Consider the following 17,811-nt stretch of genomic DNA (forward strand, 5'->3'; position numbering starts at 1 on the left):
AAGCTGAAGTCGATTTAAATTTCATGCGGAAAACAGCTTTGCTTCAAAGCACAACCATTTTTTATGCTAAAAAAACCCTGTCAAGATATAATCTTTTTGCACCCCCCCAAACTCTTTCTAGCAGAGGGCAAGGCAGATTATTTCTATTAAGAGGATGTTGCTGACAATGGTAAGGAATGTTTTTTCAAAGTTCATGGCAGCACTGCACTTTTAAATTTTGTAGTGACTGTCAAGATCTAATTTTCAAGGTATAGTTACCACAACAGCAAACTGGAATTTTAATCTGGTAGTAAAGGTCAAGACAGATCACAGGCTTCAGGTCCTCTTCAATCTCAAAGTTAGAGAGCACCCCAAAAAAAGCACAAAGATGAAGGGCTGACCTAACCCCAAACTGCATGCTGTAAGACAGTGAAACTGTAACACATATGTGTTTGGGTGGAACGTTTTCAAATTTGTCCACAAATGTACAAACTATCACTAAACCAGATAAATGGAACCTTGGGTGTGTGGAGGTGGGAAAATGCACTGAGTGTCATGAACGTGGTGAAATGCCCAGAAACGTGCTAGGTACGGCTGGTCTAACTAGGAAAGGAGTGGCACACACAGTGATTCATTTTACATCAACGGCTCTGTCAGCGCCAGGGGGTCTATCTTTGATTCAAAGCACATCAATGCAATGGAAAATATTAGCAAAAATAGCACCTCACTCAACCCCTGCAAGTGTGACTTGCCTGATTTCTACCACGGGGAGAGAAGGGATGTGAATAACTGCCGGCAGTTCCATTCGTGAGCTCATCTGAGAGCAACACAATTCACTAAGGAACCCAAGTGATATCGAGGCTCCATTTTATATATGATGCAGCAAAGTCCCGGGGAAGCACCAAGTGATGTCATGAAGTCACATGGCAAGGAGTAAGGAAGCTGGGATCTGAGCTGCCCCACTTTCTGGCTCCCAGGACTGGGGAGAGACTGGATATAACAGTATGTGTAGAAACAGAAAGCCTCACGGGATTAGAAAGCATGATTATTGTTAGCAGTGTTCTTTTCCTTCATACTTAATGATTAATGATTATTCAACTGAAATGTGATGCCAGTGTGGCAGGTATGGTAGAAGAGCTAAAAAAGAGGCTTTTTTTTAAAAAGATTTTATTTATTTATTTGACAGACAGAGATCACGAGTAGGGAGAGAGGCAGGCAGAGAGAGAGGAGGAAGCAGGCTCCCTGCAGAGCAGAGAGCCTGATGCGGGGCTTGACTCCAGGACCCTGGGATCATGACCTGAGCTGAAGGCAGAAGCTTTAACCCACTGAGCCACCCAGGTGCCCCTGAGTTTTTGTTGTTGTTGTTTTTGTTGTTGTTGTTGTTTCACACAGAGAGAGATCACAAGTAGGCAGAGAAGCAGGCATAGAGAGTGGGGAAAGCAGGCTCCCTGCTGAACAGAGAGCTCGATGCGGGGATCCCAGGACTCTGAGACCATGACCTGAGCCGAAGGCAGAGGCTTAACCCACTGAGCCACCCAGGCGCCCTAAAAGTCTGAGTTTCAAAATCCAAGAATCCTAGAGTGAAAATCTAGGTCTTTCACTAACTAGGTTTGTGGTCCTCAGCAGGTCATCCAACTGCTAAGAGGAAAACTCCTCTGCAAGGTTGGTTTACTGTTATGAAGCACTGTAGGATGAAGGGGAACAGGGCCGGCCTGGTGTCCAGGATTGGGACTAGCGGCGGCTGTGCGGATGTGGCTGTTTGGGGTGAGAACCTGGCAGGGACAAGCCTGGGAGTGGTAGAAAGGGCATACAGAAGGGGCTGGAAGTGGTGGCTGGAATGACCCAAGTTCACATACAGTCTCTGTGCTTCCTTTCTTACTGTACTACAGGATACACAAAACTGATTTTGGAGACACCTAGAATAACCTTTTCAATTTCCATGTATCCTAGAGAATTTCTAGATATTATGAGTGTGAGGGACTTTGGGAAGATTTTTCTCTTGAAAATCTAGAAGTAACTTCACATTATTACAATATTGAGATCCCAGTCTGGAATTTTAAGAAGTGGCCAACCTATGCAGAAATGGGGTTGGTCCAGAAGCTGGGCAATGGAGGTGGCAGAACTACAGGCTGGCTTCTGGGTAAATCATTACCTTCTACCACCACCACCCCCTTCCTAGATTCCCCTTTCCCTGAGCTAAGGACCAGATGGTGTATTAAGGGCTGCACTGGTGGATACTGGGTGCCAAGATCCCAGGGGCTTGCAAAGAAAAGATACTGTGTTCATTTGGATTCACAAGGCATACCATCCCTCTGTCCCTCTGGGTCCCCTTCTTGGCAGCATATTTGGAGATGTCTATCGAATAGCTTTGAGACCTTCACCTGTTCAGGCCCTCTTTATGGACATGGATGGATGAGCCACAAAGAAAGGCATTTGTCAGATTTTTCAACCGATTCTTCAGCTGGAATTGTGCAAGCATCTGCAGTATTCTACCAATACTATTCCCCACTTGTCAGTAGAATGGAAGGGCTTTTAGCAGCTCTGGGAAGGTGTCAAGAGCAGACCATTCAAACACAGTGCTCCCGACAATGTAATTGTGGCAGATTAGCGGGCTGTTTGTGAAATGCTTGATAAGATGGAAAAGAAGAATGAATAGTTTAGAAGCAGGGCAGATACTCATTCGCAGCTACTCCAGCCTCTGCTGGGTTGGTTTGCTTGTTTCTTTTTAATTTCTGGGAATGATCTAGAGGCTTGTCTATACTGTGGCTATTGTTTCTTTGCCTGGAAGACTAGTCGGTACTCTGATTGATGTGCTCCAGCCCTGTGGCCGTCAGGGTGATCTGGGGACAAGGCAGTATGTTCTAATGGGCATGCAGAACTTGGGCTAGCTCCAGCTCCCTCAGCCCTAGCTAGGGGACATCAGGTGAGGATTTTCCCCAAACCCAACCTGGTTTCTTTTCACCTGGGGCTAACGGGATTGCTGTGATAACCATGTGGGGCCAACACATTTTGTGAGGGTCTTTAGGACAATGAAAGACAGGGGTGCCTGGGTGGCACAGTTGGTTGAACATCTGACTCTTGATTTCAGCTCAGGTCATTATTTCAGAGTCATGAGATTGAGCCCCACATTGGGCTCTCCACTCAGGGGGGGTCTCCTTGGGGATTCTCTTTCTTTCTCTCTGTCTCCCTCTATCCTTCCGCCCACTTGTGCTCATACTCTCTCTCTCTCTCTCAAATAAATAAAAAAATCTTAAAAATCAAATGCACAGGAAAGTAGCCTTGGTTGTAGCTACATTCAATTATACAAGTGGAATTATTTTCATTCTGGTGTTTTCCACCTGCGTTACTTCCTTCACTCCCAGTTATTGTTCAAAACATCAAAGAGAACGTGGGGTTGGTTGATCACATTGGGAATAGTTTTTAACATTATTTCACAATGAAGACATAGAAAAACATTTCGATTATCAACCAAGTTGGTAAGCATGAAAAGCCATGGCTGAGCTTCTCATAAAAATAGACCTAAGTATCAGCTGACTTATGTTGGCTTTAATATGGCAAAATGGAGCTTTCTGGAGAGAGAGAGAGATGCTATTCCTACCACAGGTCACAGAAATCGGCCTCCCAGGGATTTGACATGGTGGTGTAAGTCCCCTCAGAGTCACAGATCCTTCTGCCTCTCTGAAGAAAGCATTCTATAGGCATGATGACACAACTGAGCTGTTGGCCCTGAATTGAGGACAGACCCATGCTCACCTATACAGTGTCCATGTCCACACATGCAATATTAAGATCTAATACTTTCTCTGATCTAAACCAAACTGACAGCTACCATTCTGGTCTGCAGCTATGGTCAGTCCACTTTAGCCTAATGCCTGGGCAAGATCACAACTGAATGGAAATCAGTAGGGCCATCTCCAAAGCGTCTATGGAATGGCTTTAATGTAGGTTAAGGGCATGTGCTCTGAAGTCTGTCTTGTTCTGGCTTTGTACTGTAGCTCTTTGGGCAATCACTCAATGTCTCCGAGGTTTGGTACTGCCCCTGTGGCATAAAACAAGGTGACTCCCACAGGCTTGTTATCAAGAGACAAACTGCCTGGCATATAGTGGACACTCAGTTGCTATGGCTTAGTTGAGGTACTGGTGTCATCAGTGTGAGTGTAACCTTCACTGGGAGCTCCTGGAAGGAAAGATGTGTGAATTTACCACAAGGCTACATCCCAAGCTTTACACACCAGTGGCTTCATGCATTTTTGTGGAAAGGAAAGAAAGGCTGAATGAATGAATAAAAATGGATGCAAATCAGGTGGAAAAAAAGAGATACTTGACTTTTCCCTGAGAGAAAGAGAGGGAGACGTTGGCTTCTAATTACATATTCTCACAATCCACCAGAAACAGATGAATCTTGGGCACGTGAACAACACAGAAATCAAATCTGATCTTTCAAGATTTATGCTCACTGCGCAAGACATCCCTGTTTTGAGCTTTTGTCAGGAAAGTGGAAGCCCACTCCTCCTGCTGAAGAAGCCTCACTTTTCAGTCTTGGTGCCTGTCAAGCACCAGCAGCTTCAGCACTTCCTGACATGAACATTCCAAATGCCAATATTGCTTGTTGTCCCATTAGCCAATATACAATCCTCAAAATAAAATCCTCTCGATGTCTGATTACTCTTCTTAAGGACCTCATGCTGATTCATTTCAAACTGTGAATTACCTTTAATTCACAGCTTGAACAGGCTGCCAAATTTTGTTTTCTCTGCTCCCAGGTGGCTGTCCCTGATGTGGTGGAGAACATCCAGAAAAATATTAAGTCGTTAGGAAAAGCTGGCAATCTCTGAGATGCAGAGCCTACAAGACAGGCTCAAAGCAAGAGTTGGCAGGCATCTTGGCCTGAAAACTGGAATGGCTACAACTAGTAAGAGCCATCAAGATAACCGACCAGGTCGTCAGGGCGGTTGAGTTGGGTGTTGGTAAGCCTCACACTCCTCAATAGCAGATCCAAATTCCAAGTGCCAAATCACGGATTCTTTTTTTTTTTTTTAAAGATTATTTATTTATTTGACAGACAGAAATCACAAGCAGGCAGAGAGGCAGACATAGAGAGAGTTGGAAGCAGGCTCCCTGCCAAAGAGAGAGCCCGATACGGGACTCGATCCCAGGACCCTGAGATCATGACCTGAGCCGAAGGCAGAGGCTCAACCCCCTGAGCCACCTAGGTGCCCCCAAATCATGGATTCTGATTAAGAATTCATCTGATTAAGAAAATCACAGCCCCCATCCCCCTGCCTCACGACACAGTCGCTTTGCTACCAGAGTTGTAGCTAAAAAGCAGACCAAATATCTACTTATGGAAGAGTATATGAAATTGCTGGAGATGTGGGCTAATGTTCCACAAGAGGCCCTGGTGGTCCTTGAATCTCAAATCAGATTTTTTCAATGAGGAAATTTTAGATAGGATGGTCAGGGTTGTAATGAACATGAGAGTTTTTTTTTTTTTTTTGAGGGGGTTAAAAAATCCAGAATTCACCTGAGAAATAATATAATGCTTGTTATTGGTTATAGTAAAGTGGAAAACATTCTAATAGTCTTTATAGTCTCTGTGGTAAGGAACTCTTCCTACCACATAGAGAAGAGTTTAGAAATCATGCTTTATTTCAGGCAATTTTGAGCATGTTTGGCTATAACTAACTTCAGCCGTCTAAGTTTTCCATGTTCAACATGCTGAATGGGTCGCTCTGAATCCCTGAACTCATGAACGCCCATGAGAAAGGGCGCCGTGGTGGGGGGGAAAGAGGCCTTCCTTCAGGCTCCCCTGCCAAGGAGCAGTATAACTCACTTTGCCCTTCTGGGCCTTCATAGCCAAAATGTTTCGTTTTCCTCCTAACTAGCACTACCTTCAAGTATCCATTCATATAGTGTACATACCCATCCCCTGCAGGGGAATGGAGACTGGCCACAACTAGTCTGTCTCTGTGAGGCCTTCCATCAAGTCTCTGGGTTCATGGCTGGAATGTTTGAAAACCGGTAGCTAAGACTGTAAGTGAAAGAACTGGTTTTATGGCAAGAACAGCATTATGGCTACATCTGCCTCCATATTGGGCTTTTATGGAAACCATCCAGACATTTGAGAGAGCAGGGCTTAAAACACAGGAGTGGCTTGATTAAAAGGGGGTCTGGAGGGTTTCCAACTGGACAGGGTCCAGATGCTAACAACCAAGTATAACAAAGGCGCTGGATATTTGGAGCTTACATCTTCTCAACAGTGCTCACAAAATTAGCTGACGTCAAGGACCAAGTACACAGATACACTTGAGTACATGGATGCTGTCTGAAAATGCTTCTCAGGGAGACTGAATGTATCTTAGCTGTTCCTATTTAGGATGGCTTGTAAAAGACCAACAAGGTCATGAATTTTTGTAAAGCCACTGTACTGACAAAGAATTGACAAATTATAAACTAGATGAAGCAATCCAACTCGACAAAGACAATCCAAGTTTTTTGGGTTTGGTTTCAGTTTTCTCCTCCGTCAGTCCTCAATGGCTTCGTTAAGAAACTAGAAAGTAACACAATGTCTGGTGTGTACATTCAATCCCTGAATCTCGTAATGGAAATAAATGGATCTTTCAGAGGCAGAATGGACATGATATTACCACACAAATATATAAGTCAAGAGTCCTGAAAAATATAGTTTGACCTTCGGTTACCCATGACCTACCCTCTTTTGGGAGAAAGACCATTTTAAGAGACTAGAAATTCTACTGGATTTAGAAGCCCTGGGTGAGGCCTGTTCTAAGACTCACAGAGGTGGAGGGAAACAAAACCATTGGGTCTTCTTCCCTCTAGAACTTATTAAGGGTTAAAGGTAAAGGCACTTTAATGTTGTTAAGTCTAATTACTAAAGAGTATAACTTTTTTTTTTTTTTAGAGTGTAACTGTTTACTTTTGAATTCTTTTTTTTTTAGGATATATTTACTGTTTATTTACACATTTCCAAATCCAACCTCTTCTATTTTTTTTATTAATTTCTTTTTGGCGTAACAGAATTCATTGTTTATGCACCACACCCAGTGCTCCATGCCATATGTGCCTTCCATAATATCCACCACCTGGCTCCCCCAACCTCCCACCCCTCCCCCTTCAAAACCCTCAGGTTGTTTTTCAGAGTCCATAGTCTCTCATGGTTCATCTCCCCTTCCAATTTCCTCAACTCCTTTCTCCTCTCCAACTCCCTATGTCCTCCATGTTATTTGTTATGCTCCACAAATAAGTGAAACCACAGGATAATTGACTCTCTCTGCTTGACTTATTTCACTCAGCATAATCTCTTCCAGTCCCGTCCATGTTGCTACAAAAGTTGGGTATTCATCCTTTCTGATGGAGGCATCATACTCCATAGTGTATATGGACCACATCTTCCTTATCCATTCGTCCATTGAAGGGCATCTTGGTTCTTTCCACAGTTTGGCGACTGTGGCCATTGCTGCTATAAACATTGGGGTACAGATGGCCCTTCTTTTCACTACATCTGTATCTTTGGGGTAAATACCCAGTAGTGCAATTGCAGGGTCATAGGGAAGCTCTATTTTTAATTTCTTGAGGAATCTCCACACTGTTTTCCAAAGTGGCTGCACCAACTTGCATTCCCACCAACAGTGTAAGAGGGTTCCCCTTTCTCCACATCCTCTCCAACACACGTTGTTTCCTGTCTTGCTAATTTTGGCCATTCTAACTGGTGTAAGGTGGTATCTCAATGTGGTTTTAATTTGAATCTCCCTGATGGCTAGTGATGATGAACATTTTTTCATGTGTCTGATCGCCATTTGTATGTCTTCATTGGAGAAGTGTCTGTTCATATCTTCTGCCCATTTTTTTAATATGATTGTCTGTTTTGTGTGTTGAGTTTGAGGAGTTTTTTTTAAAAGATTTTATTTATTTATTTGACAGACAGAGATCACAAGTAGGCAGAGAGGCAGGCAGAGAGAGAGAGAGGAAGGGAAGCAGGCTCCCTGCTGAGCAGAGAGCCCGATGCGGGGCTTGATCCCAGGACCCTGAGACCATGACCTGAGCTGAAGGCAGAGGCTTAACCCACTGAGCCACCCAGGCGCCCCGAGGAGTTCTTTATAGATCCTGGATATCAACCTTTTGTCTGTACTGTCATTTGCAAATATCTTCTCCCATTCCGTGGGTTGCCTCTTTGTTTTGTTGACTGTTTCCTTTGCTGTGCAGAAGCTTTTGATCTTGATGAAGTCCCAAAAGTTCTTTTTCACTTTTGTTTCCCAGGTGCCCTAGCTTTTGTTTCCTTTGCCTTTGGAGACATATCTTGAAAGAAGTTGCTTTGACTGATACTGAAGAGGTTACTGCCTATGTTCTCCTCTAGGATTCTGATGGATTCCTGTCTCACGTTGAGGTCTTTTTCCATTTTGAGTTTATCTTTGTGTACGGTGTAAGAGAATGGTCGAGTTTCATTCTTCTACATATAGCTGTCCAGTTTTCCCAGCACCATTTATTGAAGAGACTGTCCTTTTCCCACTGTATATTTTTTCCTGTTTTGTTGAAGATTATTTGCCCATAGAGTTGAGGTCCATGTCTGGGCTCTCTACTCTGTTCCACTGGTCTATGTGTCTGTTTTTATGTCAGTACCATGCTGTCTTGGTGATCACAGCTTTGTAGTAAAGCTTGAAATCAGGTAACGTGATGCCCCCAGTTTTATTTTTGTTTTTCAACATTTCCTTAGCGATTCAGGATCTCTTCTGATTCCATACAAATTTTAGGATTATTTGCTCCAGCTCTTTGAAAAATACCGGTGGAATTTTGATCGTAATGGCATTAAAAGTATAGATTGCTCTAGGCAGTATAGACATTTTAACAATGTTTATTCTTCCGATCCAAGAGCATGGAATGGTCTTTCATCTTTTTGTGTCTTCTTCAATTTCTTACAGATGGCCCTTCTTTTCACTACATCTGTATCTTTGGGGTAAATACCCAGTAGTGCAATTGCAGGGTCACAGGGAAGCTCTATTTTTGAATTCTGACAAGTGTTTGTGTGTATACCTTTATGTGTATACACATAGCTCATTAATTTGCTGTATTTCCCCTAGGGGGCTCTATCTGTATATTTTGAAATAAAAAGTTTCCCCATAATTTACACTCATATTATCCGAATCCTGTTATCTGAATCAATGCTTTCCCCTCAATACTATAACTACCATGGAAGAGAGAAGCAAACTCAGATCTTGGAACTCCCCTTGTTTAATGCTCTTGCCTAATAGGCAGAGTTCTAAACAGAGCAGGTAGGACGGCGCCCCATGGATGGACATACCATAAAAAACATTGTATGGCAGTGAAATCTACTGAGCAAGGAAAGACCCAGTTCTCCAAAAGCCAGTCAGACTGCTGGGGTCAGGCCCAGAGAAAGTGTGGCTGTCAGGAACACAGAGGGAGCCTGGCGGGTTCCCAGTTTGGATTTGGACATACTTAGATCAGTGCTTTTGAACCTGCTGCCCATGCATGCAGTCCTTACAAACAATCCAGGCCCAAATGGAAGGTCTGCCTTTCATCAGCTGGGGAAGAGAAGCAAAGATGAGGAAAACTAATAATGTCTCCCAGTAATTAAGGGATTCTGCTTTGCAAGACTCTCTACTCTCTCACTGCATTAAAGTGGCAGGAGCATATCCAGGATATCTGCCAGTCTCAGGAAGGTGTGTCTCCTGCAGCAAGAGCCAACTTCAAGGCTGTTTCCCACCCAACTCAAGCCACCAGTGGCCATCCACACACAGAAAGTTTTTAGTTGCCTGGAGGATTACCCTGCCACATGGAAAATCCTAGAAGCTGGCTTGAAAAGCACACAGTAGTAAAATAGGGGAGAGTAATAGAAATGGCTAAGCAGATAATAATTTGGAAGCTTAAAGCAAAAATAATAAACCCACACCCTACAATAAAGAAGGGAACTTATTCCAGCTCAAATCTGATGGACAACATTTGGCCCTTAGATCCAGTAGCTAAAAAAGAGAGCAGCTCATTCATAAAGTGGACTCAGCACCTTCCAGTTTTATTGACTCTTCCCATAGAGAACCTTAGTCCTACTGAATTACGCAATATACCCCTGTGCTATGAAATGCTGTTTTCTGGAAATGCAGCTTCTAACTACAAATCACAATTGACGAGTTTATTTCTGTTAGTTACAAACTATTGAAATATTGAATTTTATGGTCTATATGGAAATCAACATATTTCACAGCAGGAGCCTAATACTCTTGCTTTAGGAGTAAGATCATTTTCCAGTGGGAAAAATACTGTTATATTTTTTCAACTCTGGAAACCTGTGTTGATTTCCTAAATGCTCAAGTGTGTGTGCATGTGTGTGTATGTGTGTGTGTGTGTATTAATTTTATTGACATTTTAATGGGAGGAGGGCAAGGTATGAGAATAAAACCTATTGTTTACTAGAATCACAGAATCACAAGGCGAAGGGCAATTCAAGATGCGATGAATGGAAAAGCTGAAATGAACAATATCAAAGACGATTTGGATTTCCATGTTTCCACATAATTTGGTCCTTAATTCAGGGTTATGGCTTTATTTCCCCCCTTTCTTACTTTTTTCTCACCTCTTTAAATGAGAGTTCTTGGTTGCTGAAATTGAACTTGGAATGAGAAGGCACAGATCAGGCCAGAAAACCAAACAATAGAACTGATGATGGGGCCAGGGCTCTGGGGGCTTTGCTGTTCAACGGAACTAGGAACACAGAAATGCCATTGCCTTTCTTAGAGCCACGGTCTATTTGGGAGTCATTCCCAATTGTTTTAGGCAATTATTTGCGATCTTCCAAAAGGTAAGTGATTTACTTCAAATGTGCCCTTAGACCACTTGAATGTCATAAATTATTTCATTTCAAAAATTTTCAAGTTATGTGACTATTACTCACATAGAAAAGCTGACTTTCATTTTCCATTACTAGGAATGGAAGAAGTTGTGAGAGAAATATTCCCTTGATACATTCTTGGACAAATGGATATTACAAAATCTACAGTAGTTAATCTGAGAAAATTGGTTTCTCCTTATCCCTCCTTTAGTTAGCATTAATAACAAATGAAGACAGTGCTGAGAGAATCACAGGTCCCTGGCTTCTGAACTTTAACCCAGCATCATGTAATCTCTTATTCCATCTCTTCCTGGCTCTCCTTGCGTGTCTGTAATATACAGTCACCAGATGACGTGCAAATAGCAAGGTCTCAAGCTCACTGGCTATAACAATCCACTCAACACTTCATGTCCCAACATGGCTGCTGAGATGTATCCTTTCTTCATCCTAGCCGGTCATGTCTGAATATCATGTATGATGAGGTCTGTGGTGGAAGTTACATAATGTTCAGACAACTAGTCAAGAATCACAGGTGTTTTCATATTCCAGGTATTATTAATCCAGCCTGTATTTACCTCACTAGAGAGTCTAATGGTGACCTCATTCATTTTTACTGTTACTCGTTTATTATGGGAGATCTCGTTCTCCTCTCTAATCGAACTCCATATTACTATGAGCCAAGGTTCCTATTTTCGAGGAGCAGGAGAGAGAAAAAGATTCACTCAGCACTGAGGCAATGTTTCCTTGCCAAATGCCCCTGAAGAAGCCTGCTTTGGAAACCCAGTACTCACGCCTCCAGTGATACTAACTTCGTAGAAGCTCTGCTGGTTGGGTCACTCCACTCTGAAAAGAAAGGGCACATGCAATTATTACCCACATTTCCTACTGTCAAATGATCACTCTGGATGAAATCGGTCTTCAAACATGCAGCCCTTCCAGTTACACACACAGATGCGTGCACACACACACACACACACACACACATATATTTTTAGCATCCTGTCATAAATCACAGATGAAAAAGTAAAGGAACCAATTGGATATATCACAATATGACTTTTTGCCACTGTCAATTCATGTTTTCATGATATCAGGTAGGAAAGAGAAGAAAGTAGGGGAGGAGATGACATGAATGTTTGGACTAAGTGTAATTTTTAAAAAATACTTACTTTGTAAGGTGAATCCTGGAGTCAGGTGTTGGGATTCCTATAAGGAGGAACACATGAGACAAATATTAGTGAAATACTACAGAGGGAACAAAGGGTGTATTTGTTATTATTGAAGGCAGAACTTGCCTAGTGTTCACCAAAAAGAAGCCACTCTTAACAATTTCATTAAGTTGGATTCTATCCCTAGGTCTATTTGAAGGATAAACAATTGCTAGTCACACCTGCCATAACATGACCATAACTGCCATTCCATCAGACTGATGAAACGTGTGCAACATGGGAACGAATGACCCACATGTGTGAAATTCAAGTGTTTAATTTCTCACTTAGCTAGCAATGATGTCTCTAAGGAAGGAAAGAGGCTCTGGTTCAAACTAACAAATGATCCTGGTTTTTGTTGAAGTGTAAACAAGACCAAAATTAATAGATGTGCTCAGTTTCTCCCTTTTATAGGAACAACCCTAATTTTCTACCTTAACTGTGATACATACATGATAGATGGATCTCGTTTTCACAAGACAAGTGTTCTTAAAACTTCATTACAATTTTGGTGACGTACAGGAAGCCATTTGAAATATGCGAGTGAAGCACATTATTTAAAGGGATTTAGATTTGATTTTAAAGTCATCCTGCATGCAACTCATTCATTGATTTTGAGAAATATAGATTTCTACACATGGTGCTTTCTGGGAGCATGGCACACCTGTGTGGATCCTGCCCAAACTCGCAGGCAGAAGCACTATGACAATGGACAGAGCACGCATGGCACCATAGGGACAGAAGGGAAAGAACTGACTACAAGACAAGAGCTTCAAAAGGGAGACAACGAATTCAAGGGAATACAAGAATTGGTTATGTCCACTGCTGCTGTAAGTAATCTAGTTTTGAAGCCTAATCTTGCCACCCTATACAAGGAAAAACAAAAATCACAGCATCATTTGTCTTTAAGAGAAGTAATCAAGGGACGTCTGAAAAAAAAAAAGAGAGAGAGAGATAAGTAATCAAGAACAATAAAGCTGTGCTTTCATGGCAAGTGAATGTTTTGATCTATTTAGCATGATTTTGTTGCTAAGGAGACTTCGCTTCCAGCAAGATCACCACTCCAGAAGACTACCATAAACTCCACATGATATGGGAAAGGTTTCTCAAAGGCTTCTCTACCCTCACTTGATAGAGAACTGACTTTTGACAGAAAACTCTAACATGGATGGCCATTTGATTCCCAATCCTTAGCAAATCATAGATGGCGAGGAAGGGGAAACTGTCCTAGAGGCACAGCCACTGGGAACACTGAGACATGAAAACCGACAGCAAAGGGGGGCAAAGAAGATAACATAGCCAAGTTAGAACTTACAAAGCACAGGAGTCTATGGTTATTTAATATAGAGGCAGGCATTCCTACACATCTTAATAGCTCCTGAGGGCATAATTACAACATAGTCCAATAACCGGTGCTCATCATAATGTCTAAGTTATCAAGAAAGACAAAAGCATGTTTAGGAGAATATTTATAAGAAGTCAGAAAAATATTAATTACATCTCAAAATGATTTGTATTACATGATTCCTACGGAAGGATGGGCCTTTGGTTATCCAAGAATTTTGATTGCCCAGAACACCTCATTTCTTTCCCAATGCCAAATAAATGGGGGGTTAACCATTTGTATGCCCTTCACTATATACAATATTTCTACCCGTTATTTTTTACAAGGGATTTCATTACAATCATATGGGGTAAATTTGGGCTCGTATACCACTGGGAATCAAATGACAAGTTCCAAAGTCAAATAAACCAAACACTTGGTTAGAGAGTAACACATGCAGCTAGCCAGTCCCTGTACTGGTCCCAGGAAGATGGCCCGAAGTTTTAATCTTCATCCAAGTATTCTGGACTTTAGGCCCAAACAGTCAGTTTCTCAAGGCATTGGGGCAGTGATTTATGAAATGAATTTGAGGATTGCATTATTTATTGCATTAGGGTTACTGGAGTTATACATTCTTGATACTTTTTTTTTTTAAGTAGTCTCCACACCCAACGTGGAACTTGAACTCACAACTCTGAGATCACGAGCCAGATGCTCTATTGAGTGAGCCATCCAGGTGCCCCTTTATTACTGTTTTTAATGTTAAGCTGCATAAGACTTTTTAAAACCAGAATTCCAAACAAAGGAAACACCTTTGGATAACACCCAAGTTACCGTACAGACACACCCAATCCCAACTGGAAATAGCTTGGCTGTGTGAAAAATCTGCATTGTTCATGCCATAATTATTGATGCCCATAATATAATTTTTTTTAAAAAGAGGCTTGACTTTGATCTGTGTGTTTCTTTCATAGGCATGTCACATAAGTAATTTTAGCAACAGAATATAATGACATCCAATTGTTTTCACAAGCTTAAGTGAGAATATTTTCAGTAATAACTGTGATGATAAGCCCACAATCAGACATTCCCACAGGATCTTGGTCCAGAGCAGTGACTGGCAAACTTTTCCTGTAAAGGGCAGGATACTCAAGATTTTAAGCTTTGGGGTGGGTTGGGCATATAGTCTCTGTCACAAGTACTCAACTCTGTCACTGCCCTGCAAGAGCCTTCGCAGCTGATATGTAAATGAATCAGTGTGGCTGGTTTCCAAGAAAGCTTGTGTTATAGACACCAGAGTTGGATCACCTCTGTGAAGCCTTTACTGAACTTCCCCTGGGGATACTATCAGTTCCCTCACTTCTGCTCAGCAGTGTACTCCCTTCCTTGTGAGTCCTTTTATTCCTTCTGAGAAAAGGGCATTTTCAATTTGGAATGTGAGCGTAAATTTCAGTAAGTTGGGAATTTTCAACTGTGTCTGTTTTTGTAAGTCTGCAGACTCACTGACTCTCTGAGCTGAAAACCCCATGGGGATTACATGGTTCACACAGGCATGCGTGCGCAGATACATGCACAGATAGCACAGATGGGGAAACTGAGGCTCGTAAGAACTGAAGCTGGACCATCTGGCTAGTGATTGGCAGAGCCAGGATTAAAAGCAGCCAGGTCTGTAGCCCCCAAGGCGATTCTCCGGCTCTAACATGAATGTACAATATGGATGCTTTCTGAGAAGATGGTGTCACCTCGGTCCAGCACGAGTGCTGAGTATTTACTGTACATGGCCATGTTTTGGAAAATGGACTTTGAACCAAGGCATCTGTAAGCCTGTGTGATAAACACATCGTCCTAACACCTGAATCAAAATGCTGGTTTGCTGATTTATTAGCTGGGTGATTCAGAGCACATTATTTTACTCCGTGCCTCAGTTTCCTCATCTGTGAGTTAGGGAGAGTTGAATTACCAATCTCTTTGGGTTTCAATGAGGATTGAATTATTTACTAGATATGATGTGCTTAGAATGAGGCAATGCACATCATGGCATTAAGGTGTTGATGTACTTTTCTTTCAAACCAACATTTTGGCTGGAACCAAGTGAAACAAAAGAGTGGGTGTGTATCCATCCTGGTTTCACCATTTCATGCCAGTTGCCTCTACCTTTATCATGGGGTCGATGGGAGCACAGATAATTGGCAGAAAATGCAACTAGTGCTTGATTCCAAATTGTGCACTTACTACAAAAGCGCATTTAAACAACCAGTTCTATTGTATACGCTTGTAAATGTCAAAATTGCAACTTGCACAAATTATCTCCAAAATTGGAGAACACAGCTGAAAACACTGCAATTGCTGAACCAGGGATGGATTCAATGCCTGAAATGTCTGGATGGATCCCTTGGCAGGGATGTTAAGGATGATTGGGTTCCTTCTTCTACAAATAGTCTAAATTCCTTGACTGGTACTCAAGGTCTTTTATAGAGATGCATTCATTTGCCCTGGGTTCAGATCTCTCTCTGCTTCCCATCACATGAACTCTGAACCAGCCACCTGAGACCACATCAGTACGGATCATGCCATGATCCTACATCTTCTCGTGCCTTAGTCCATCCTGTTCTGCAGTGGAGTGTTCTTGTTTCCAGTCCTTCTCCACCTGTCAAAGTTGTAGGCATCCTACAAATTCTGCCACCTCTCTGAGCACTTCCTCAACACCCAGGGACTGTTAGATACTTCTCTGAACCTCCAATTCTCTGTGAAGACACTTCCTGCACTGTTTTGTCATTTAGCTGATAACCCATGGAGGGTTTTTTCTTCATCCCTAACTTTAAGTCTTATTATATGACCTCAGAAAATGGTTTCTGGATAAACGGATGGATGGATGGATGGATGGATGGATGGATAGATGGATGGATGGTTAATTGGATGGAAGGAAGGAAGGGAGAAAGACATTACTTTTTCTTTTAAAGCATGTTATTAGAATAGTCATGGTGATTTCAGCATTTTAAAAACTGATGGTGAGAAAAAAATCTTACTGGGAGCAGGTGAGGAAAGCAATTAAACATTTGAAGTTTGGGACACCTGCGTGGCTCAGTGGTTTAAGCTTCTGCCTTCGGCTCAGTTCATGATCTCAGGATCCTGGGATCAAGCCCCGCATCGGGCTCTCTGCTCAGCGGGGAGCCTGCTTCCCCTCTCTCTCTCTGCCTGCCTCTCTGTCTACATGTGATCTCTGTCTGTCAAATAAACAAAATCTTTAAAAAAAATTGAAGTTCTATCAATATGATGTGTTGGCATGTAAAGATCTGTGTGCTTATGAACAAGGACTGAAAGGTGACAAAATTGAAAATCGACCCATTAGGGTGAAGAGTATAGATTTTTTAATTAAAAAAGAAAATCTTGGATGTTGTTGTTACATCAACAAGTTGGTCTTCTTAAATGGATGAGCTCATTCTTGTAATTCATCAGTTCTGGACACAGTAACTTGGACAGTGACAGGGCTCTAGGTAGTACAATATACAGGCCAGCATCTGAATATATATGCTCTTAAAGACTCTCCTTTGGGGGACACCTTGGTGGCTCAGTAGGTTAAGCTTCTGCCTTAGGCTCAGGTCCTGATCCTGGGATCCTGGAATCGAGCCCATTATTGGGCTCCCTGCTCAGTGGGGAGTCTGCTTCTCCTTCTCCCTCTGCTCGTGTTTTCTCTCTCTCCCTCTCACTTGCTCACTCTCTCTCCCTCTCTCTCAAATAAATAAAATCTTTAAAAAAAGACTCTGTTTCAGGAAAAAGGAGATTTATATTATCTCGAGGGGCAAGAGGAGGTCTGGATTTTTGTAAAGATTTTATTTATTTATTTTAGAGAGAGAGGGTAAGCAGGAAAAGGAGCAGATGGGGAGGAAGAGGGAGGGAGAAAGAATCTCAAGCAGACTTTGTGCTGAGCATGGAGCCCAATGCGGGGCTTGATCTCATGACCCTGAGACCATGACCTGAGCTGAAACCAGGAGTTGGATGCTCAACTGACTGAGCTACACCGGCACCCTGAGGAAGTCTAGATTTTATAGCACTAGAACATCGAGGCCATTGGTATTTTTAAGACTCCAGTTGGAAGACTGGTACAACTGAAATAAGATAAAGGAAAATGGAGGTAGCAAGAGAATTGACCTGTCCTGGGATGCAAAGTGAGTTCTTCTCGGAGTTTCCGGAAGTATGCATGGCAGTGAGAGGAGCAGGCCAGGAATGGGTCATCTCCTGGTGAGGAAAAACAAAGAAACTTTATTTTGGGGCACTTAGCTAATGAAATGTTTTCTTGGCACTAAATATAGCAGGGTCCTTTATAAATACTTAAGGACTCAGCTGGCTTTAATTGTTTTCAGGAGAACTTAAATCAATTCCGTCTGCTCCCCTGGCCCATTCCGGTTCTGGAAGCCTATCTACGACACAAGGGGCCATCTGAC

At 42.3% G+C, this 17,811-nt stretch overlaps 1 protein-coding gene across 1 annotated transcript in view; it reads right to left on the reverse strand.

Annotated features, from left to right (window-relative positions):
* Positions 1-17,602, reverse strand: part of AFF2 (AF4/FMR2 family member 2) — a 119,919-nt gene extending 102,317 nt beyond the window's left edge. The window contains exons 1-3 of the mRNA XM_032849593.1: positions 17,519-17,602; positions 12,007-12,043; positions 11,647-11,680 (exon numbers count right to left, since the gene is read on the reverse strand). Of these exons, the coding sequence (XP_032705484.1) occupies positions 11,647-11,680; positions 12,007-12,043; positions 17,519-17,602 (155 nt within the window). The remainder of the gene's footprint in view (positions 1-11,646; positions 11,681-12,006; positions 12,044-17,518) is intronic.
* Between the last annotated feature and the right edge of the window lie 209 nt (positions 17,603-17,811).

The sequence above is a fragment of the Lontra canadensis genome, unplaced genomic scaffold (genome assembly GCF_010015895.1).
Source record: "Lontra canadensis isolate GAN:19392208 unplaced genomic scaffold, GSC_riverotter_1.0 scaffold233, whole genome shotgun sequence".
Lineage (NCBI taxonomy): Eukaryota > Metazoa > Chordata > Mammalia > Carnivora > Mustelidae > Lontra > Lontra canadensis.